The 20,908-nt window shown below is 49.5% G+C and overlaps 8 protein-coding genes across 8 annotated transcripts; 3 read left to right on the top strand and 5 right to left on the bottom strand.

The window, feature by feature from the left end:
• Positions 1 to 1,093: 1,093 nt before the first annotated feature.
• Positions 1,094 to 2,362, bottom strand: C8Q69DRAFT_73362 (hypothetical protein). Its single transcript, XM_028633971.1, has 2 exons — positions 1,953 to 2,362; positions 1,094 to 1,831 (listed from the first exon to the last, which is right to left on the bottom strand). The coding sequence occupies exons 1-2, from the start codon at positions 2,127 to 2,129 to the stop codon at positions 1,433 to 1,435; spliced, it is 576 nt and encodes a 191-aa protein (XP_028482506.1). The 5' UTR covers positions 2,130 to 2,362; the 3' UTR covers positions 1,094 to 1,432.
• Positions 2,363 to 2,392: 30 nt separating this feature from the next.
• On the top strand, positions 2,393 to 4,393 carry C8Q69DRAFT_73404 (putative Snf1 kinase complex beta-subunit Gal83). The gene is made up of 3 exons (XM_028633973.1): positions 2,393 to 3,374; positions 3,539 to 4,142; positions 4,198 to 4,393. The coding sequence occupies exons 1-3, from the start codon at positions 2,656 to 2,658 to the stop codon at positions 4,246 to 4,248; spliced, it is 1,374 nt and encodes a 457-aa protein (XP_028482507.1). The 5' UTR covers positions 2,393 to 2,655; the 3' UTR covers positions 4,249 to 4,393.
• C8Q69DRAFT_73741 (Gcp-like domain-containing protein) lies at positions 4,372 to 6,227 on the bottom strand. The gene is made up of 2 exons (XM_028633975.1): positions 5,722 to 6,227; positions 4,372 to 5,593 (listed from the first exon to the last, which is right to left on the bottom strand). The coding sequence occupies exons 1-2, from the start codon at positions 6,071 to 6,073 to the stop codon at positions 4,869 to 4,871; spliced, it is 1,077 nt and encodes a 358-aa protein (XP_028482508.1). The 5' UTR covers positions 6,074 to 6,227; the 3' UTR covers positions 4,372 to 4,868.
• A 1-nt stretch (position 6,228) lies between these two features.
• C8Q69DRAFT_73409 (SET domain protein) lies at positions 6,229 to 8,199 on the top strand. The gene is made up of 4 exons (XM_028633974.1): positions 6,229 to 6,566; positions 6,665 to 7,257; positions 7,319 to 7,546; positions 7,601 to 8,199. The coding sequence occupies exons 1-4, from the start codon at positions 6,416 to 6,418 to the stop codon at positions 8,087 to 8,089; spliced, it is 1,461 nt and encodes a 486-aa protein (XP_028482509.1). The 5' UTR covers positions 6,229 to 6,415; the 3' UTR covers positions 8,090 to 8,199.
• Positions 8,200 to 8,310: 111 nt separating this feature from the next.
• Positions 8,311 to 10,655, bottom strand: C8Q69DRAFT_73354 (enhancer of polycomb-like-domain-containing protein). Its single transcript, XM_028633970.1, has 4 exons — positions 10,358 to 10,655; positions 9,735 to 10,217; positions 9,388 to 9,684; positions 8,311 to 9,336 (listed from the first exon to the last, which is right to left on the bottom strand). Exons 1-4 carry the CDS (start codon positions 10,514 to 10,516, stop codon positions 8,533 to 8,535), a joined length of 1,743 nt encoding a protein of 580 aa, XP_028482510.1. The 5' UTR covers positions 10,517 to 10,655; the 3' UTR covers positions 8,311 to 8,532.
• Positions 10,647 to 11,986, top strand: C8Q69DRAFT_73369 (calcineurin Ca2+-binding regulatory subunit CnaB). The gene is made up of 5 exons (XM_028633972.1): positions 10,647 to 11,123; positions 11,203 to 11,255; positions 11,312 to 11,385; positions 11,453 to 11,787; positions 11,887 to 11,986. Exons 1-5 carry the CDS (start codon positions 11,018 to 11,020, stop codon positions 11,895 to 11,897), a joined length of 579 nt encoding a protein of 192 aa, XP_028482511.1. The 5' UTR covers positions 10,647 to 11,017; the 3' UTR covers positions 11,898 to 11,986.
• A 542-nt stretch (positions 11,987 to 12,528) lies between these two features.
• On the bottom strand, positions 12,529 to 13,974 carry C8Q69DRAFT_509452 (putative D-amino acid oxidase; the record flags this gene model as incomplete). Its single annotated transcript, XM_028633092.1, has 5 exons — positions 12,529 to 12,595; positions 12,658 to 12,757; positions 12,826 to 13,099; positions 13,194 to 13,362; positions 13,508 to 13,974. 5 exons carry the CDS (start codon positions 13,972 to 13,974, stop codon positions 12,529 to 12,531), a joined length of 1,077 nt encoding a protein of 358 aa, XP_028482512.1.
• Positions 13,975 to 16,604: 2,630 nt separating this feature from the next.
• Positions 16,605 to 18,691, bottom strand: C8Q69DRAFT_73749 (hypothetical protein). Its single transcript, XM_028633976.1, has 4 exons — positions 18,521 to 18,691; positions 17,333 to 18,442; positions 16,983 to 17,249; positions 16,605 to 16,925 (listed from the first exon to the last, which is right to left on the bottom strand). Exons 2-4 carry the CDS (start codon positions 18,228 to 18,230, stop codon positions 16,864 to 16,866), a joined length of 1,227 nt encoding a protein of 408 aa, XP_028482513.1. The 5' UTR covers positions 18,231 to 18,442; positions 18,521 to 18,691; the 3' UTR covers positions 16,605 to 16,863.
• Positions 18,692 to 20,908: the final 2,217 nt, after the last annotated feature.

Here is a 20,908-nt window from a genome sequence, read left to right on the forward strand (position 1 = left end):
TTGCACAACAGCCCAGCCAATACGAACCATAAAGACCACTGCGAAGTTCAGTACTCCTACTGCTAGAGAATCCTCCTGCGACGACTTTTCCTCGCAGAGCACGTCAGGCTCCAGCTGATAAGCAGAGATGCGCACCGAAGAAAAGTGGTGACGTTCCGGGAAGGGAGACGGCAGACGAGGAGCGGTTCCCACGGTTCTGGCCAAGTGATGAGAAAAGGATGATGACGGCTAATTACTCGACTTTCCAGCTTGAACCTCCGCATCGCCTGGTGGATTGTCCCGTCTTGACGTGTTAAGTAGTAAGAAAAGTCTCCACCCTAGGAGATTGATGAGCCTTGGATGAGCTGGGCCCGTTGAAGGACGCTAAAGTCTTAGAGTAGAGTCGGACTGGAGCCCGTGGACTTGAAAGTTGAAGCTGCCGAATTCTCTGCTTGATCTAGTTACTCCACAATGCTTGATCTAACTTCGCCCCGAAGCAGGGATCGATGATCTGTACTCTGCTCACGGTTCAGGTCTGGAGGGATTGTAGCGATCGTATTCACCACGGAAGAATGGTAGAATAGGTAACGGGCGGCTGAGGCGCCACCCAGAGATCAAGCGCAACAAGCTGAAGGGGCGCAATTCAAGCTGCTCTGCACGAGGAGACGAAACGGTATAACCACCGCCACGGCTGTAACAAGCGCTCTAATGGTGCTGCGAATCAGAATTGCCAGATCGGGGCCACGAGCAGATCACTTATGAACTTGGACACCAGCGAAAACTACCCCTGAGATCGTCGCGGGAAAATGCGATCATGGCTCAAGCCAGCCAGGGATCCCTTCTTCGCTGAAGAAATCTTAAGTCCTAGTGCGACTGAACCCTGCAGTTAATATTCCGGCCTGCAGACTTTTGCGAGCTTCGATGGGATGTGTAGACTATTATTTGTGAAGAAAGTACCATACTCCCAACAGGCCGTCGATACTGCGCGCTAGACTCCACCCTGGAGGGCCCGTGGACGCAACTAACTATGGTGTCGCGAGAATGACATTCGGACATCTGGGGATGCAAGCTTCTCATGCAAGTGATTAGTTCATGCGAGATCACCTTTTTGATGTTTCTGCATCTGAGTAACGACCTCGAGGATGAATGTAATAGCAATCACTGAATATCTCCCACACAAATTTATTCAAAGATGGCCGGTAGTTATGGGCATCTATCCTCGGTTAACGTGATACGACGTCTTAGGTAACACTGCATATGGCTGATCCAAGCAGCTCCCACGCCTGAAATAACTCTTTCAAAATAATTCTGATTCTGAAGGGTATCGTGTATTTAGTACAACCAGTAGAACATCTATCAAAAAAAGGAAAAAGACAGAAAGACAGAAACTGAAATGCATGATATATATGGTATATGCGCTTCCAAAATGGTGGCTCCTAGCCCAGTAAAATGCTCATTGTTCAAAATCATCGGCATCCGAAAAGTCATCGTCTTCCTCCAGAATCGTGGTAGAGAAGAGCCCGCGACTTGATTGTCCTCTTGTGCCCTTGGACCACCGAGGATAATAGTTGCCAGATAGCTTGGCAGCTGCGTCTGAGGGCGGAGCTCCTCTTGTTTCTGGGTAAGCAGAAGACTGTGTGTCCTCTATAAACGGCAGGCTTTTTCCTGGTGCAGAGGCGAATTCATCGAGGTGATCTTTCGACGACCTGGGATGTTTCCGCACGTGCGGAGTCGGGGGACTGGGCTCCTGCGACAAGTGCAGGACTCGCACGACCAGTTTTGATGTCAGGTGTAAGACCAGGCCAGCGGTTATTCCAATCAGTGAGGCTACACCGAAGAATATGAAGATAGACTATATAGAAATAAGCTCTTCGATCATGGCTCCGCGGAAGACCAATGTGCAGACAGATTAAACTGTGAATATCGGAGAGACGGCCAGAATATCAGGATGAAGTGCATAAATAGGAACTCACCTCAAATCTAGACAAAATCCTCAACGGTAGAAAGGCCACCCGAAGAACATTGCTCGCTATGTGCAAGAATGGAGTAGCGAGTATTCCAAGAAGCGAGACCAAACTCCGAACTAGCCAGAAAATGGGATAGAAGATACAGACAAGAATAGCCAATGCGAGTTCGAGCCACTCCATCATGGCACAACACGAGAAACAAGTAAAGATCCCAAGTAGTTAGATAACGAGAGCATAGATAGGTAGTTAGCTTGCAGACCGTGACCACCGCCAGTGACTGTCGCACAAGCTCTAATTTAGCATCAGCAGAGACGGTCTCGTAAGCGGCATCGATTTGGACATCAGACTAGACGAGGATAAAGCTGGCCAGATCACAATTCCCAGCCATGATCCTGGACGGCGAGTGGGAAGTTCATCGCAAGCCAAGAAGCGCGGAGGTTCAGACTCCGCCCGGCAGCCCTAAGCCCTAAGCGGACATGATGGCCTGACTTCTCGTCGTCGACGTCGACATCGTCATCGCCGTTGAGCTTCACGCTTCAGGGATCCTGGATGGGCGCTCTCTGTCGATTGAGATAAGCCGCGCTTCTTTCACCATCCGTCCCTCTCTCCCTCCCCTGCCTCCCGCGGCCGGCGCTCTGATGCTGGCATCGCAATCTGCCCCGGATTCATTTCCCCGCCTTGTCCCTTGTCCTCAGCTTCCCCGCTAAAGATGGGCAATAATCCTTCAAAGACGCCGTCGACTGGCGCCTCCTCCAACTCGGCCGCCCAGAATCTCTCAGTGCCTGGGAATGACCGACGAGTACATCGGCGGGTGTCAAATCATGGCCTGAAGTCAGCTGCGGCGGATCCATCAGCCTCCAAAGATAGCGCAACTGGACATCCGGCAGCGAACACGCAAACTCCTGTACAACAACGACTGCAGTCTCGCAACATCCCCGATGAAGGCGGAAGGCCAGAGAGATCGGATTCCAAGAGGATACAGCGTCATCGGAGCGTGCCAAAACAGGATCCTTCCGACCCTGTTCAGGTTCCCTCACGCCCCTCCGCAAGACGGGATCCAGGTGTAGCTCCCTCTGGGCCGCCATTGAATACGTACTATGGCGCTTCTGCGCATCTTCAACGCCCTCCTCGACTCCCTCTGCCTATTGGCGATGCCACTGCCACGCCTGGCTCACCGGTAATAGCACCAGCCGATCCCCAGATCGAATCTGTTCCATGGGACACGCTAGACGAACCGTTAACTCGCCAGACCACATCACATAGGACCACTGCTGTCGATGAGGATGAGGTCGTCGATGATGATCAATATTCGATAAGCGGAGTGGGAAAGGCCGTCCCGACAACCATCGAGTGGCGTGGGCCTGGAGAGAAGGTATATGTGACGGGAACGTTTGTAAACTGGGAGAAGAAGTTCCGAGTACATAGGAGGTACGCTTCGACCCGTCCTCCTGTCTATATTTCTATTAGAGATGATGCGCTATACTCCAACAAGGCAACTCACTCGATCTGGCATTCCCGTGCTACATCTGAAGAAACAAGCCTTTCCCAGACCTTGAGGTTGATAGACTGTTAACTGATGATGTACTATACAGTGAAACTGATCCAGGAGTGCTGACCACGACCCTGAGCCTCCGCCCCGGCACGCATCATCTCAAGTTTATCGTAGATGGCGATATGCGAGCTTCGGATGACCTCCCGACAGCGGTGGATTTCACTAACCACCTCGTCAACTATATCGAAGTCAGTGCAGATGAGGTTCAGCGGCCACGACGGGAAAGCGACCGGACGAATAGGTCCGCGATTCCACCTGGAGTGCATCCGCCGCAGGTTCTCCCCGAGATCATCGGTACTGGTCCGGCGGGCGATGCCGTCGAAGATGAAGCGGAAAAGGAGGAACCGGAAGAGGAGATCCCTCCTGGAGACTTCCGCAATATTGTCCCCCAGTTCCTAGCCGATATCGACCAGGAAGAGGACAATGATGCATATCAGCAAGCGGCGAATGTCATCTCGGACTCTTCCGCACCACCAGTCCTGCCCTTGTTTCTGGGCAAATCTATTTTGAACGGCACGACACCTATGAAAGACGACAATAGTGTGCTGAACTATCCCAATCACACTGTCCTGAACCACTTGGCAACCAGTAGCATCAAGAACGGTGTGTTGGCCACGAGTGTCACGACGAGATACAAACGAAAGGTGAGAACTCCAATGAACTTTCGTGTAATGATCTTCGCTTATGCGCTTCTTGCAGTACGTAACGACGATATTGTACAAACCTACCGGGGATATCACGGGTCAGTAATGAGAAACGAGCGCCATGTAGCACAGAATATCACATTCTTCTCTGATGTCATTGTGCCATCCATCTCTTCCCTTTTTATCTTACTTTTTTATCTCATTTTAATCGATTCAACCGACACTGAGCCGCTCAAGCAGCTTCCCTTGGCCATTGGCTCGATTAAGCCAATAAAAAGAACGGGACGCGTGCTTTATGTATGATCACAGCATAGCGCCTCTCTAACCATGTTAACGTTCGGACCGACTATTGTTGCCGGTGAGATGGGTCATGTTTGTTATGTTAGAATAACCTTGCTACAAACCAAGGCTTTCATGATATGGTCCTTGGAAGAAATGGAATAAATCCAAGTGTAGTCCTTTGTCCAAGCTATCGAAGAATAACCAGATTAGGCAATTTAAGTTGATGTACGACTCTGTAGTCAATAGCATGTTGTGATTGCTTTTTTGGATCATATCTCATCCGAGAATTCCATTTATCTATGTATACGAAAAAGACAAGACTGAGACCCTCACCGTCCAGAACGTAAAATATCAGAAGCTTTTTAGGTGCATAGTAGTACCTTAATTAGATCTTCAAAAGAACAAATATCGTAATAGTTGAGAGAGAGAGAGAGAGAATAGATACTAATCTTCTCTCCACTTCACGAAAACATCATCAGTCCGGAATCGCTGCGTGCACGTCGAGTCTTCGAGGGCCGTGCGGAAGCCCGTCTTATAGGCGAGTATACCAGCTTGCGCGATCATGATGCCGTTATCGATACAGAAGCGTTCATCTGTGGCATAAACACTACCACCACGGTCTCGGGCCATAGTGCCCATCATTTCCTGTAGACGCTCGTTGGAACCGACACCACCGACAATGAGAACTTCCTTCGACCCCACATGCGCCATGGCACGTTCTGTGATTTCAACCAGCATTGCGAAAATGGTTTCCTGGAGAGAGAAGCAGAGATCTGCGCGCGTCGGGAGCGGGTTTCCCTCCGCGTCTATAGTAGGGATTTTCTCGCCTTCCTTCTCCTCTCCGGCTAGTCCCCAACTTGCTGCCAATGCATCGACAGCCGCTAAGATACCAGAGAACGAGCAGTCCATGCCCTTGACGGCATATGGTAGATCAACGAGTCGCTTGCCCTTCTTGGCCAGTTGCTCGATGTTATACCCCGGCGCGGGGTCGTTGGAGATGTGTAATGTGCGTGCGAACCGATCCAGGCAGTTACCCACCGCAATGTCCAGCGTCTCACCAAAGATCCGATAACGCTGGGAACTGTAGGCAATCACCTGGGTGTTACCTCCAGAGACATAAAGGACAATTGGGTTCGGGGCGCCGGTGATGAGCCGTCCCATCTCGATGTCTGCTCAATAGTTAGATTGCGAATTCTCCAATTATAAGTAGTAGTATTGCTGATGCATGATGATAGGTATATAGATCAAAAAAAAAAGACATAGTAGATTTAAAGATAGCTAACTGGGATATACATACGGCCAACACAATGGTTCACTCCGACTAATTCCTTCCCCCACAGCAGACTGAGCATTCTAGCCGCCACAGCGACACTTTGGAGCGGGGCACCCATGCCGGGCCCTTTGGTGTAGCAAATGCAGTCGACATCGTCGATGCTCACTCCAGCCTGCTTGATTGCCTGCTTGACCAGTCTGACCACCCATGCCCGGTGGTGTCGAGCGGTATCCTTTGGTAGAAAACCCTCTCCGGGAGGGGAAACGTACGTGTGACGGATATTGGAGAGCACCTGCGCGGGGCCGCCATTATCAGGATGCAAGATGAGGCCAACGCCCAGCTTGTTGGCCGAGCCCTCGAGACCGATGGCAATCATGAGGGTCAGGGTTCTCTCATCCAGAAGCACAAGCTGATCGGGTCAACAGACGAGGCTGCATTGCATCCGAAACGAGCAGGACGATTTCTTTTCACAGATTGCTATCTACGGCGTTATCGATTGGCGGCTGCGCGGCAGATCCGCGAGAGGTTTATCCGACGGAGCACGGACTAATCTATATGTGGTCCACACCAACTCCTCACACCTCCCAAACGCCCATCGTTCATTTTTCCCCTCCTGTGCCCCCAAAACTAGATTCTGGTGCTTCTAGTTTTCACGGAGACTGGTGTCTGGGACTCGCCTGACCCCGTGGTCCGCTCGTTTAGCTTTATAATTTGCACCATGTCCAGCTCTGTCCATTTTCCTGATGCCGACAACTTCCAGCGGCAGGCCGATGAGTTTCTTGCTTGGCTGTCCCAGAAGCCCGGCGTTAGAATCAGCCCAAAAATCCAGGTCACTGATTTGAGGGGCCAGGCTGCTGGGAGGGGAGTCGGTATGTGCCTCAATGTCATTTTGTTCGTGATTTTGTTTTGTCTTCGTGATGAAAATTTACGAATCGTTTCTGACCTGTTGCCCCCCGGTTCGTACTAGTTGCCAGAACCGAAATCTCAGATGGCGAGGAACTATTTGCAATCCCCCGCACTATTGTCCTGACCGTCCAGAATTCCAATCTCAAGGACCAGCTGCCTCAGAAGGAAGAATTCGAAAATCTAGGCCCATGGCTGTCTTTGATGCTGGTGATGATCCACGAGTACCTCCTGGGCGAAAGGTCCGCCTGGTCTGCTTACTTCAGAGTCTTACCCACCAGATTCGACACTTTAATGTTCTGGTCTGAGTCTGAACTTGCTGAACTACAAGCCAGTGCTGTCGTGGATAAAATTGGGAAGCAGGGTGCGGAAGAGTCAATTCTCGAGATGATCGCACCAATCGTTCGTGCCAACCCCACTCTGTTCCCTCCAGTCGCTGGTATCCCATCCTACAACGGCCCAGACGGCGAACGAGTCCTTTTGGAACTCGCACATATGATGGGATCACTCATTATGGCCTATGCGTTTGACATTGAAAAGCCCGAGGATGAAGAAGATGACGGTGAAGATGGCTATGTCACAGATGAGGAGGATGAATTGCCCAAAGGCATGGTCCCCCTGGCTGATCTCCTCAATGCGGATGCAGACAGAAATAACGTATGTATTACCATGTCTCACTCCTCGGGAGCGCATTAGATTAATATTCCTTTTTCTTCAGGCCCGGCTTTTCCAGGAGGAAGGGTTCCTTGTCATGAAGGCGATCAAGCCCATCCATCAAGGGGAGGAGATCTTCAACGACTATGGGCAGATTCCTAGATCGGACTTGCTGAGAAGATATGGATATGTTACTGAAAACTATGCCCCTTACGACGTGGTTGAATTGCCGCTAGACGTCATCTGTAGTGTGGCGGGGCTCGCAAGTGCGGATCCCGATGCGCAGCCACAGGTGCGTTGACTCTCTGTCTCCTAAATTATCTATTCTATACTTACTCCCCCACAGCTCAAGCTACTGGAAGATCTCGAACTTCTTGATGACGGCTATATCATTCCCAGGCCATCTGCTGAGGACTCACTGACAGACATACTCCCGGACGAGCTCTTGGCGCTGGCGAAGACGTTGACTCTAACCCCAGAGCAGTTGCTTCAACAGCAGTCTAAGAACAAGCCGCCAAAGCCTGTGCTGAACGCTCCGGAGGCGATTCTTCTACAGAAGGCTGTTCAAAAAAGACAAAGCCAATATGCTACGACACTCGAGCAGGACCAGCAGATTCTCGCGGGATTGAAGCAGGCTGAGACCTCAGGACCACTAGAAGGTTCGCCTCGTCGTCAGAAAATGGCCGTTGAGGTCAGGATAGGAGAGAAGGAGATTCTGCAGCGACTTTCAGCTATGTTTTCGGATTTCATCGCGAACAACGCTGGTCAGGGAGCGAAGCGCAGCGCCGATAATAGCCTGGAACAATCGAGACAAGCGAAATCCCTGAGGACCTGAAGTTCCACAGCCCCAGGATGACTGCTACCAAAACTCGAAGAAAAGTTTATTGTGGCTTTTTGGATTGATATTAATCTCGATTCGCTGACCTCATTGCTCGGTACTCATACACTGGTCTCTAGTAGACCACTCTGAAAAGGGGGAACTATGTACACTAACATTCAAAAGGTTCCAGTCATGTCATGATAAATAACGCAACATTAACCTGACTCCGATGCTTCACTGCTTTTTCAGGCTGAGCCAGATATGAAGGGAGAAGTCAGGGAAGAAGGTGAAGGTGAGGGTGAAGGAGGGAGGATAAAAAAAAGGTAGCGAACCCAGACCATGTCGGATGGGAGAGCTCGCGAATACAACGACATTCGCGAATATACGGCAAGATGGGATATGTGGATAAGGTAAAACGCCCGCCAAATGCACGAGAAGAGTGATGGAAGAAGAGATGTTCATGTCGCTGGACTGGCGGTAACCGCTCCAGGTCCAGGATTTGAACCCATTGTGTGTCCCACGCCAGGTGGCCCGTGGTTGTTGGTCGCAACCTGATCGGCCTGCAATCGCCGTTGCGCTTGAGCCTGGGCTTGAGCTTGTGCTGCCTGCGCTTGAGCATGTGCCTGGGCCGCTGCTGCAACTTGGTCGCGTGCCTTTGCCGCCATGATCGCTCGATGCTGCATGATTTGGATGTCATATTTATCCGCCTCATAGACGATTTCTTCATCCGAATCATCCTGATCATACTTGAATCGATCGGCTATTAGTGGATCCATTTCCACTCTACTGCGTGAGGCGAGGTTTCGACGGTCAATCATCAACCGACCACCACGCCCAATACGCCTCCTAAAGGAAGGTATCCGGCTGGTGTCCCCGTCCACATCCATGGCATGAGGAGCGAATTTATTGAAATAGACCGCCGCATGGTCCACCATGGGTGAGTCATTGATATCTTCAGAGGACTCTGAAGATGGTGGTGTCGGCAATTGAGTGGTAATAGCTGGCCGGAAACCGGCCTCGAAGGTCCTATCTGGAGACGGCGAAAGCGGTGCTCTCGTCGCATCCACATATCCTTCGTTCCACTTAATGTGCTTAGCCAGATTCTGCTTGATATCACGCAGAATCTCGTTCTCCTTCTCAGACTGCACATCTTCGAGGAGTTGCAAATCTTCTGCAGCTTGCGTGCCGGGCCTTTGCGGGACACGGAGCTGGGTCGGGACTGGCCGCTGGATTGTGGGCACATCCACCGGTTTCTTCTTTGGCTGCCGGATATTAGCAATTGAATGTGCAGTGACAGCCGAGTTTGCTCCTACCTTCTGGTTGATGAGATCTTCATCATCGTCCTTGATGCCAAGCTTCCTCTTCATCTCCTTGACCTCCGATCGCTGCATGAAGATTTGCTTCTCGATGCTGAGCATCTCTTTCCTGGCCAATTCACGCTGCCGCACCATTGCAACCATCTGCCGGGCATCTTCGAGCTCCTTCCTGAGTCTCCTCAGTTTCTCGGCGCTCTGCGCATCTCTACCGCGGGTCTTGCGAATCTGGCGAACCTCGCGTCTACGGAAACACACGTATGGGTCGGCATCGTCCGTATCCTGACCGGTCTCGAACTGCGATCGTAAGCACTGTTTCTTCAAGAAGGTATCCGGGAATGGCTTACCTTGAGAGTCGGCTGCAATGGCCTGTTGCCAGCCTTCGTCCTCCTGTCCTTCCAATGTTCATATATGTCCTTGGCGAATCGCCTTACACTGTCTTCTACGGCTGCGTCAAAGGAGTCTTCCATCTCTGAGTACGCCAGCACTGGAGGATTATCTACAGCAGCAAACGGCTGTTTTGTTTGCGCTGTCTCTTCGAAGAAGTTCATGACTTCTTCGAATTGGTCTTCCGAGCATTGGTTGCCAGGACCCAGCTTCTGGTTCAATGCTTTGAAGAATTTGTCATCTTCCTCAACCATGTTATACGGACATCCGCAACAATCCTCGACGGTCGAGGAGAAGCGGATGTAGGTCGCAGGTTGCGAGAAGGTAGGGGGGTAGAGTTTGTCATATTGGATGGAACTGATGATGGTCTCCGGGGTAGGGATATGGGCCTCATTGACCTTTCCAAGGGCTGCCGCATTTATCGCAGCTTGCAGATGGAATTCCTATTCATTTCAGCGGTCAGCGACGTTGTTTTGTGGCCATTTTGGTATACATGAAAATTTTTATCCATGACATGTCGTTGGGATAATATCACGTGATCTTATGCAGACGTGGACTAAAATTAGATAGGGATGGGACTCACCGACTCCTCCGCCTTCTCAACACCGGTTTCAATCTGCTGAAGAGTGCTCTGGACCTCATCGTCGACAATGTCGATCTCTTGTTCCCTTACGATGGGAATAGAGGCCTTGGGAGTGAGCTTCTTCGGGCGCGTCCTCCCCATTCCCCCGTACCTAGTCATACGATTTTAGGGGCGCGAGTAGGAGAAGGACCATGGGAAAAGTGCCCAAATATTGGTATCAAACGAAAGCCCTGGTCATGGGAGATCGCGTAGTCGTATTTTCTTGATGAATATCGGGCGTGGGGTGGGGGATATCGACGGCTGTAATCTCGTGGCGACAGGGCGGTTTGGTGAGTTGACGTTGCGATGTCACTAAGCCGTGGCCTGTTTTGGACGAGCGCACGGCCTCAGGGGCTCGCTTGCCTGCCCGTTCCGGGTTAGTGCGGGGCTGGCCGATATCAGATTCCTGGGCTGCCCTGCGGCTTGGCATGCCTGACCTCTCCAGCTTTCTGAAGTCGCGGTCTCCGCCCTTTCTCCGCAACATCCAACGCCCAGACCTTCCCACCCACGACTGCTCTCTGGGATTCTGTGTGTGTCAAGGTTCTCTTCTTTGGAGGTGGCAGTAGTATATTTGTTTCTGCCTGAGTTTCGAGTTTCTTATCCCGCCTCGCATCTGCAGTCATGGATTCCCTCAACGAGCCCAACAGTGCAGCCATCCACGGTGCGCGGAGACGAGGGTCCGTCGGTGCTTCTCAAGTCCTAGAAAACATCGTATCTGGTTCAAATTGTACGTTGCCCTTTGGATTCTATTCCAGAGTTGCTGTATAGCCTGCTCGTTTCATTCACGTTTCACTAATCCGCCACAGTCGACAGAGATGAAGTGGACCGGCTACGAAAGCGGTTCATGAAGCTGGATAAGGTGCGTTACTTTGGATGTGGCACAATAGATGCGCAGAGGACCTGATAAGCTTGCAGGATAACTCCGGTACTATTGAGCGGGAAGAGTTTCTGTCGCTTCCCCAAGTTTCGTCCAACCCGCTTGCGACCAGGTATGCTTATGATCCAACATGAGTGCGACCGATCATATACTTACAGGCGATCTTTTCGTCGTTCCAGGATGATCGCGATCTTCGATGAAGATGGCGGTGGCGATGTTGACTTCCAAGAATTCGTGTCCGGTCTGTCAGCTTTCAGCTCCAAGGGTAACAAGGAAGAGAAGTTGCGGTTCGCTTTTAAGGTCTATGATATCGACCGGGACGGATATATATCAAATGGAGAACTGTTTATCGTCTTGAAGATGATGGTTGGAAGCAATCTGAAGGACGTGCAACTCCAGCAGATCGTCGACAAGACTATCATGGAGGCGGACAAGGACAAGGACGGCAAGATCAGCTTTGAAGAGTTTACCGACATGGTTGAAAATACGGATGTCAGCATGAGTATGACGTTGAGTATGTTGTCCCTCGGATGCTATAACCCTCCCTGAGGGTTGATTGTTCACCGCATTCTTCCCCCTACTTTAAGGAATCCTCACTAACCCTTATTTGCAGACCATATCTAGGCGATCCATACTACAACTACCCCTCACGAACCGCTTGTTGTTTTCCTTGTGCATACTTCCAACCTCTTCGCCCTTCTTACGCGACATTTGATGATCAGCGACGGCTCTCCTGTAGTTTTACATTTATAAAAGGCGTTGTCCCTGCTGTTGTCTCTCCGGCTAAATGATGAATTGCGAATGACCTTCCGCATTGGTGATTGTGCTGCGTCCCTCGACATACTCCGCCCTTTTCGAACTGTTTTTATGTGCCGGGCCTGTTGGTTCTTGGATCTGGTTCTCGCCGTGATAGCTTTCAGATATCTGCTCACAAACAAGACAATATACTCGACTGGCGAGTCGATACTTTTTTATTCCAATGAGTTTTGCTCTATTGAGAGGTCGTATTTCAGATAGAACGGGCCTGCTGTACCTGCTGTGAGATCCGCTATTGGGGATAATATTCGATTCAGCGAAGCTACATGTCATGATTTATCGCGTCTGAGGACTTCTTATTTAGGTCCATCAACATATACATAGACCCACCTTCTATGTTCCAGGATCATAGCAGTGATGTACTTGGCTACAGAGTGGGTATTTTTAGACACAACATTATCAACACAAGAGATTAGCAGCTGCAAGAACCTTGGATTCGTCATAGTTTTGAGTGTCGAGACGCATACTGCTGCGAGAAAAGCTCCACAGCATGTGCAGCGGTGCCCCTATTTTCATATCCTTAGCTCTTCGTAACTCAAATAAGCAGTAATGCAAACGCTACACTCACCATGAAGACTGATAACCTGCCCCTCCAGCTCCATAGTTATGTACCAGAATCTTACCCTTTCGAGTCTCAACCTGGACACGAGCACCGCCCTTTCTCGCCGCTAAAATCCAATATCAATCAGCTTCCAGAAACTCCAAACACGGTATGAGGTGCTAGTTATAATCTTACGTCTCAACCCAACATTATGACTAAGAACCTGCAATTGGTCTGGCCTTCCCAACTCCGGACACAGCTGACAAGCTCGTTCCTTGATCCTCTCCGCACGAGCCATATCCGGCTTATCATCCCAGTCACCATCTATCTTGACACCACCGATAATAATCCCTCCGCCCAGAGGACGTGGGAAGACATGGGAGAATTCGTTATTTCCGAATCTCGAAGTATCCCAAATATACATTTTCTGAATGGGAGTTTTGGGCTCTGCGATTAAGATGGTTTGACCCTGGTTTAATTAAGTTAGGAGTTAGGATATATTGTTGATTTTAATCCATTAGGATAGGTAAATGGGATGATGGGGTGGGAATACGTATACGTACTTTGGCAGGATAGACGTCCTTGTCTTCTACACCGCCGAGATTTCGAGCCCCGAGAGCAGTGCAGTTGAAGACGGCAGCGGCGTCTGGGAAGTCATCGAATACATGATCGATGTGACTGTAGGCTCTCTTGATGAATTGGACGCCTTTTTTGAGAAGGCGTGTCTGGAGCCTAGGATTTAGAGTCAGCATTCTATTCATATTCATATACTTGCAACTGTATATGATTCGCACCCCCCAGCATAAAAATATCTCAAGCATGTACCCAACAGAATCATACATAGCAAAATACGCAAAAAGGAGAAAAAAAGACTCACCAAACCAAATACACCACCGGATTAATCATAAACGTCGTCAAATCCACCGCCGACCTCGCTCCATCCGGCAACTTCTCCCCCTCCTCACCAGACCCAATCACTTTCACACCACCCACCAAATCCACATACCACAACCTCTTCACCTCGTCCTTCTCCTCATCAAACACAAACCGCATCGGAAACCTCTTCACCCCACTACTCTCGGGATACTCGTCCGCGATGCGAAGAAACCTCTCGAACGCGACGCGGTCATACGTCGCATATTGACCTAGGTTTTCTTCGAAACTAGCCCAATTGGCCCCCGCTTGCGGGGAGGCGTATTCCGCAAATGAGATGTCGCCAGGAAGGTGTTTTGCTACGATGGTGATTTTGGAAGAGGGGTAGATGTGGAGGAATTCAGAAGCGACTGTGAGACCGGTTACGCCGCCGCCGAGGACGATGATGGATGGAGGTTGTTGTTGGGACATTGTGAGGTACCTAGTTGTATATTGGACTTTTTGTATAATGCGTGCGTCGTATAAGAGGGGAAATGAAAATAGAAAATAAGAGAAGAATAAAAAAAGAAGGGTGAAGGATAATATGTCGCTTAATAGGTTTAATTATTATAATCAGAGATCTGAACTTGCCATTTCTCCTTTCTAAAAAAGAAAAGAAAAAGCCTTTGTTTAGAATTAGATAATTAGTTAGTTATCTACCTAGGCTATCAATTGAGTCACGCCAGAGACTCATTATTGGGGAGATAAAATGACCCCCGCGGGATAATGATTTTTAGTCATCCGTTCAATCTTCCGCTGGCCTATCAGGTTCGATTCCATTCTAGCTATCAATCAAAATCCCCGGGAAATATTAATATTAATAGTTAGAAGCTTTAGGCTAACCAGAAGAGAAAATAAGAGGGCGGAATTATTCCGAAGAGCGTCAATTGGGATTTTGAAGAAGCGACCGGGCTGTGAATAATATACCAGAAACAGCTTTTCTTTTAAGAGTAAATCATCAGCATCCTCTGTATATCTCGAATATCTACTATTTGAAACCACTTCTGTGAATAAGAAGGGAATCCGCTATAAACGGCAAACGCACATGTGATCCTTTTCCATCTACCTAGGCAAAACTATTGAATAAGACACTAGCCCTCCAAAATAGGAGTAAGCTGCAGTCCCACGCAAGTTGCTCTATTATTGTCATGTCGGACTTCGAGGATCCGGTTCCAGACTCCGCCGGATCTATGGCCCGATTAGAAGATTAAATCAAAGTGGCTATTGGGAACTTCGACAATGGAGTCATTAAATGGGTGGTGTTTATTTTTCGCATACGATGGAAGAATTTTTTAAAGACGAGGAAGAAGTGCGACGTGACTTTTCTCCGGCGCTTGCTGCGCATATGTACGCAAAAGAAGTATTCGATTCATGTTAAAGTTGGAATTACAATAGTTGTATGTAATCGAGTAATAGTTGGAATAGCGCTGCAGTAGGTCTTGGCTGCCCATGTATTAGACAGGGGTTTCGATCTGCGAGGTCTGGGATAGGCTCACGGCAGCGGTCGTTCATGCTATTGTTCCCCCCTGCTTCTTTTCGTTCCTTACTTCTGTGGCTAACGTTCCTCATTGCATGCTGCAGGAAAAGTGTAGTCAATTAATGTGTAACTGGATTGCGCATCCTCGGGAAAGAAGATGCGGATTCCAAACACGTCTGAGAATCAGCATCTCACTTCCGTAGAAAAGACCCCAACAAGCGGGTTTTTGCGTTACTCGTTTAGCCAGAATGGTAGTATGGCTGCAACCAAAACGCTAGTCCATGAATCGAGAAAAGCCTTGAATAGGTGTTCATGCAGTTGCAGTGGTATGAGAGTCACCGAGGATACAATGTTAGAAGCCAATGTGCGGCTAAGCTTCCTTGGAAGATCACTGGTGTATGGCCATTTGTATGTATATCATGACGGGAAGCAAAGCACCAAGTAACATCCCAACTGGTCAATCTTCAAATTTTCCATGTTGGAGAGCCACTCCTTATCAACTACATTGTCCCATCGTAGCTTGTTGCAGTCAGCAAATGAAAAAGAGCCTGGAGCTGGCCATCAAAGACACTTGTAGAATCACATATACAATGCAAAAACTGAAAATTGCTGGGTATATATGCGGTAACATGTGGATGCCAGATAGTAGAGAACAATGATATGGGAAAAATAAGAACATGTCTAGAATAGGACAACAGCAAATCATAATGCTAGTCGATAGGGGCAAGAGTTATTCCTCCTAGTTGGGACGATGTTTGTTTCGAGGACAGCGGAGCTGGCTTTTGAGAAATCCAACAGTCCAAATATTTTGTCATATCCTGCGCGGCAAGGGGAGAAATGAGATGAAACTAGCAGTCTTTGTCTGCCCGACAAGGCAGACGATGACATGTCAACTAACCAAGCCACGGCGTTGTTGATCTACCCCGTGAGAGGTATGGCCGTTGAAACATATTGTTCTCTTGAAGAAAATCCAGCGAGGGATTTGTGCTCGCGTAATAATAGAGAACGCCCAAAATAGGATACTTGCGAAACAGGCGACTTTGTTGCAAGAAAAAGATATGTTGAGTTGGACAAAGGAAATAGCATGAGCGATCTGACGAATCCAATAAGAAGAGAAGAGATCAATAGACAAGTTATCATAAGCAACCGGTGATCCAAAAAGCAATCATCCCAAAGAATTCCCAATGCCTGTAGCCTTAGTGCCTCGATACCGCGAGCTGCTCCCGGTTTCCCCAGTGGTCCACCACCATGCATATCCCCATACACGCCCTGAACCCAACAAAAAAAAGGAAAAAGAAAAAAAAGAAAAGAAAATGTAAACCACATCGAAATCTATGTCTAAAATTGTATGCACTGTGCGCCAACCAAATGATGTGACCCATATGCATTATCATTACAAAGCTGAACTCCATATTCACCCCAAATGTTTCCTTGGAGATTACCGGCCGCAGAGCCAATATTAGTCAGAAATAGTCATTTCATTTTCTTGGGCACAGCCCTCCTGACATTAGTGTGTTGCCGGCAACTGGTGGACCAGATAGATAGGTCGCAATCGTCGTGTGGAATTATGCGTAGTATCCAATGCGGTTATCAACCCGTTAAAGCAGCGTGGTGACCGTGCAACTCCTTGAAACTTGCTTCGTGTTCGAGCGCTGTTTGAATGTAGGAATGAACTTGCGGAAACCTTCCTGAGTAACAGCAGATATTCAGTTCGTGTTGTTGATGACGCTATGGGTAACTGTCAGGGGGCTGTGTCGAAAAGGCGATAGTTCGGCATCAAGAACGGAATTTATGGTAGTCTCTCAGGTAGAGCTTATTAGTTCTCGTCAGCACTTCTTGTCCTATCATCTCCGGCCTTGCTCAGCCACGCTTCGGCCTTCCAATAAGTCGAGACACTGGCCCAGAACTTGGGGATAAGGTTAGCTGAGGATTTTCTGAATCGATGCGTGTTTCTGTGGCTTACCAGACAGGATTTCTTCCTCCCATATGCCCATTTGGTAGTCAACGAGGCCATGCGGCTCCATCTTGTCACAGAGACGTATAAGTTCTTTTCCCATTTTGTCCAGCATATCCAGGGTGAGCATACTAGGATGTGGTTGCCGTTCACCGGACTGCAGGAGAGCTTGTGTTATGTCCTTCTGCTTCTGGAAAAGCGAGAGCCAGCAGAGATTAAACTCATCCCAGAGCTTAAGTCTGCCGGCATGAAGCTCTTGGTCATCACGCAAAATTCCTAGAAACGGGTCAGCTCTATCTTCTCGTTTAGCGGAAACTAGCGTGCAGAGGAGGGAAAAGACGAGTATAGGAAATACACACCTAGCTCCCGCGAATTGCAAACCAGCCACTCAGAGATTTCTAGAAGTGATTGGCTTGCATCCACCAGTCTCCCTGCTCGAGTATGATCGAATGCCATTCTTAAAGCCTGTTGGTATTGACTATATGCGTCATCAGAACTGGCCGCTTCTTGGCTTTGTTCTTGCTGCCCCAAGCGATCGGTGGTCTCCGTAGTGTTAAGTTCCGCCATGGCTACTGGGAATGACTGTGCAGTGCTAGATCGATCGACCATACCCTGGGAATATGAAGATGGCTGCACCTGGGGAGTTAAGTATTGCGGAAGAACGGCAGGAACTTGGGTTCCTGTTGGCCCACCCGGTGAAAAATACGGTGGAACTCCAAGTTGCGACGACAAGGCCTCGAGAGCTGCAGACTGCCGTGGTTGGTATTGTGGAACAACTTCATATGGTGTCTGTGTCTGACCCTGCTGACTGAGGCCATAGGCCATATTACTGCCATACTGTGAGAACTGTTGCTGTTGCGATTGCGGTTGCGGTTGCGGCGGCGGTAGAGGCAGTGGTGGCTGATGCTGGCGATCTTGCTGTTGCCCATGCTGTTGTGCAGTTTGCTGCTGGCGCGAAGGACTTGTATGGAAACTTGGATGATATTGCAATCCCCCTCCATGCAGTGAGTCGCCCTGAAACGATGAGGCACTGTATGACTGTTGATCTGTGTATCCATAGCCCGTGTAGGCTGAGACGCCAGAGCCTTGTCCCTGTCCTCGAACCGGAGCTTCTCCGCGTGGAGGAAGTAAGGCTGGTTGTCCGTATGGGCCTCTCGAACTGTCTGGGGCTTGTTGGACTGGCTGTCGCCCCATTCCAGGCACCGTTGGGTAGCTGGAAGGATCATGCTGTTTCCGTTGATGGCTGTCGCCATCCATCCCACCCAAAGGGTCCCACGAGGATCCGCCTCGCAACGTATCGAAGGCTGGGTTCCGATGCGTTGGAGGCGACAGAGGAGGGCTCGCATAGAATCCCAGTTTTCCAGGTTCCGCGATCGTTTGCTGAAATCGAGGTCGAGCCAGTATCGACTGAGGACGCTGTGCGAGACAAACGTAGAAGGGGATTGGCGACGGCTACTAGTATATTAGGACTAGGTTTATTTTCATCAGCTTGAGGCACCTTTGATGATTTCCAAAGAGTTAGCAAGAGCGGAAACGGCAGTACCTACCGGAGTATAAAGCGCCACTGTGGAAGAAGAGTTTTCCTTGAAGCAACCCCATGTACTGGAGCAAAGAAAGAAGATTACTGTCTCTTTTCAAAAGGAATGGAAGACTTTGCAGCATCGATAATCAGTCAGGAGCAATTTCATGCTAGCTCAACAAGAGGTGGAATAACTGTGCGGATAGAAGGATCAAGCGGCGGTATCGGGATGGAAGATAATATCGAATGGAACAAAGAGGCATGGGACCACAGGTAGGACAAAGTAATCAGCGGGGATTTGCAAGCAATATGAAGGAGAGCAAATATGACTTCTGGAGCGCTAGGGTATGCCTGACCATCCGGCATACAAACTGTACTCTAGCCGATAGAAGGTATCGTGAACGCTAGCAACGCTCTGGCATTTAGTTGGTTCAAGCACCACAGTCCACCATCGACGGGGCACCCGCAGTCCTTAACCTTCGTCAATCGATGGTCGATCAGCCTGGAGGCCCTTGATCTTCCAACTAAACAGGGCGGGGCTCCGACGACGGTAACGGTTGTAACGTGGAGGGGAAAGGGGGGTTTATCTCGGAATTCTAGGGCCTTTTGTTCCCGCGTGATGGATCAAGGTCAGATTGGGTATTGTTGAGCAAGAGAAGCTGTATAAACAGCGGCAGGGATCCGGAGAATTTGGTCTTCTTACAGAGATGACTAGCGTGGGAATAGAAGGTAAATTTAGTAGACAGGCCCCCTGTCCATCAGAGAAGAGAAATAGAGAGAGAGAGACAGAGACGAGAGAGAGAACGACAGAAAAGACAGAAAACCACACCGGCATATAGGGCCGCAGAAACGACTACCGTGAGGAAATGCAATATCCGCCGGATCCTGGTTCCTCGTGTCTCCGTTTTCTTTCCCGTCGCCTTTGTTATCGCCATGACCTTCCTCCTCGTGCCAGTGAAGCTTCTATCCATGGTAGATTCGCAGCCGTATACCTTTCTTTGCACTAGGGGGTTCCAACTGTTCCAACTACGACCTACTCGTAAGCCAGACGGCTGACAATGCAAATTAGAAGATGATGCGCCACACAAGCGGGCATCGACCTTTCCAGGTCAGGCGTCAGCGTTGGACAAAGCGTCTCATCCATATTAGCAGCCAGGACGGTTGATCGTCATTGGTGATGGGCGGGAACAGACAGGCTCTCCGACAGATGGGCCATCAAAGACCATCGTTCCCTTTCCTCTCTGCTTACCGGTGGGTCTCTGCGCAAAATACAGTAAAAAAATTATGGAGAAGTCATTTTGCTGCTTCAGAATGGGCTAATAATCTGCAGGGTCTTCCACTCACTCAGATCAGAACCAAATGGAGTTACTATCCATATAATTTACGCCTTGGATACACTGGCGCTTCTCACGATAGGCAGCATATCCGCAAGGTTCCCTCAGTGGCTTTGAATCGCAGGAGCTTGAGAGGGTGACCATCAAGATACTGATTGGAGACGGAGAATTGGGGCTTCTCTGCCATCCGGTCTGTAGGGCTTCGCGATCGCTCTTGAAGCCTGGCGTTGAGCTAACCGCAGCCCTAGTCGCGATCGGAGGCAGACGTCAATCGACAATCCCGACCTTCGAAGCATGTCATCGTCGGAAAGGCTGAGCTGAATGGACGCTTTAGCCCGAGCCGCTAGCAATGCGTTCTCCGTAAGCTCCAAACTGGCTGGGCCACCACCATACCGCAGGCTTGGTGTAAGGGGTAAGGCAGGGGAGCCGATTTTGTCTTAAGGGCGTTTCAGCGTACGCCTGGCCGTTGGAGAGCCAAAACGCGCCCTCGACGTCGGCGGATCTTAATTGCAGTCGATGAGAAAGAGCCGGGACCTGCGCTCATCGAATGTCTGCAATAGCTCTTAATTGTCTACTTGCCGCGACGGCAAATTTCCGGGCAAAGTCCTGGCAGAAATGAGTGTATTCTGAGCAGAACCGCATGTCTCGAAATGCAGGTCCGGAATCGTTGCAGTTGACTGCTTGGCACGTCTAGTGGCAGAGAAGACAAAATGAGCTTCCTGCGACAGGAACAACTCCGTACTTTCACATCTGCGCTGGCCCCATGTCACTGCGCATCCGCTATGGACGCCCGAGCTAGTTCCACCAGCCCCAAGAGCCTCGAAGGAAGGCTCCATACCATCATCGTTCATTATCTACCATTGATGAAGTCTCTCGTTTATTCTTGCTATGAGAGATAATCCCAACCACGGATCGGCGGACGAAGAATCTATACCCTAGATTAGAGCTGATTACAATCCAACAATGTTCTTGACAGAGCAGACACGACTACTAATGTTAATACACACGCGGCTCCATCCCCAAGAAAACATGGCTGACGTTTCTCTTGTACATTCCTTCTGCAGATGTACAGTATCTCAATG

Source organism: Paecilomyces variotii, assembly GCF_004022145.1.
Source record: "Paecilomyces variotii strain CBS 101075 chromosome Unknown C8Q69scaffold_11, whole genome shotgun sequence".
Classification (NCBI taxonomy): Eukaryota; Fungi; Ascomycota; class Eurotiomycetes; order Eurotiales; family Thermoascaceae; genus Paecilomyces; species Paecilomyces variotii.

Bases quoted from the DNA above. Each gene is read 5' to 3' on its own strand.
- C8Q69DRAFT_73362 (XM_028633971.1), bottom strand. From the start codon at position 2,129: ATGATGGAGTGGCTCGAACTCGCATTGGCTATTCTTGTCTGTATCTTC. The intron at 1,832-1,952 runs GTGAGTTCCTAT...ATTTCTATATAG, and splicing joins GGATTTTGTCTAGATTTGAG to TCTATCTTCATATTCTTCGG.
- C8Q69DRAFT_73404 (XM_028633973.1), top strand. From the start codon at position 2,656: ATGGGCAATAATCCTTCAAAGACGCCGTCGACTGGCGCCTCCTCCAAC. The intron at 3,375-3,538 runs GTACGCTTCGAC...TGTACTATACAG, and splicing joins AAGTTCCGAGTACATAGGAG to TGAAACTGATCCAGGAGTGC. The intron at 4,143-4,197 runs GTGAGAACTCCA...CGCTTCTTGCAG, and splicing joins CGACGAGATACAAACGAAAG to TACGTAACGACGATATTGTA.
- C8Q69DRAFT_73741 (XM_028633975.1), bottom strand. From the start codon at position 6,073: ATGATTGCCATCGGTCTCGAGGGCTCGGCCAACAAGCTGGGCGTTGGC. The intron at 5,594-5,721 runs GTATGTATATCC...ACTATTGAGCAG, and splicing joins AGTGAACCATTGTGTTGGCC to ACATCGAGATGGGACGGCTC.
- C8Q69DRAFT_73409 (XM_028633974.1), top strand. From the start codon at position 6,416: ATGTCCAGCTCTGTCCATTTTCCTGATGCCGACAACTTCCAGCGGCAG. The intron at 6,567-6,664 runs GTATGTGCCTCA...GGTTCGTACTAG, and splicing joins GGCTGCTGGGAGGGGAGTCG to TTGCCAGAACCGAAATCTCA. The intron at 7,258-7,318 runs GTATGTATTACC...CTTTTTCTTCAG, and splicing joins CGGATGCAGACAGAAATAAC to GCCCGGCTTTTCCAGGAGGA.
- C8Q69DRAFT_73354 (XM_028633970.1), bottom strand. From the start codon at position 10,516: ATGACTAGGTACGGGGGAATGGGGAGGACGCGCCCGAAGAAGCTCACT. The intron at 9,685-9,734 runs GTAAGCCATTCC...TTACGATCGCAG, and splicing joins CATTGCAGCCGACTCTCAAG to TTCGAGACCGGTCAGGATAC. The intron at 9,337-9,387 runs GTAGGAGCAAAC...AATATCCGGCAG, and splicing joins AAGATCTCATCAACCAGAAG to CCAAAGAAGAAACCGGTGGA.
- C8Q69DRAFT_73369 (XM_028633972.1), top strand. From the start codon at position 11,018: ATGGATTCCCTCAACGAGCCCAACAGTGCAGCCATCCACGGTGCGCGG. The intron at 11,256-11,311 runs GTGCGTTACTTT...ATAAGCTTGCAG, and splicing joins GGTTCATGAAGCTGGATAAG to GATAACTCCGGTACTATTGA. The intron at 11,386-11,452 runs GTATGCTTATGA...TCGTCGTTCCAG, and splicing joins TCCAACCCGCTTGCGACCAG to GATGATCGCGATCTTCGATG.
- C8Q69DRAFT_73749 (XM_028633976.1), bottom strand. From the start codon at position 18,230: ATGGATGGCGACAGCCATCAACGGAAACAGCATGATCCTTCCAGCTAC. The intron at 17,250-17,332 runs GTGTGTATTTCC...ACCCGTTTCTAG, and splicing joins TTGCAATTCGCGGGAGCTAG to GAATTTTGCGTGATGACCAA. The intron at 16,926-16,982 runs GTAAGCCACAGA...CTTATCCCCAAG, and splicing joins GGAGGAAGAAATCCTGTCTG to TTCTGGGCCAGTGTCTCGAC.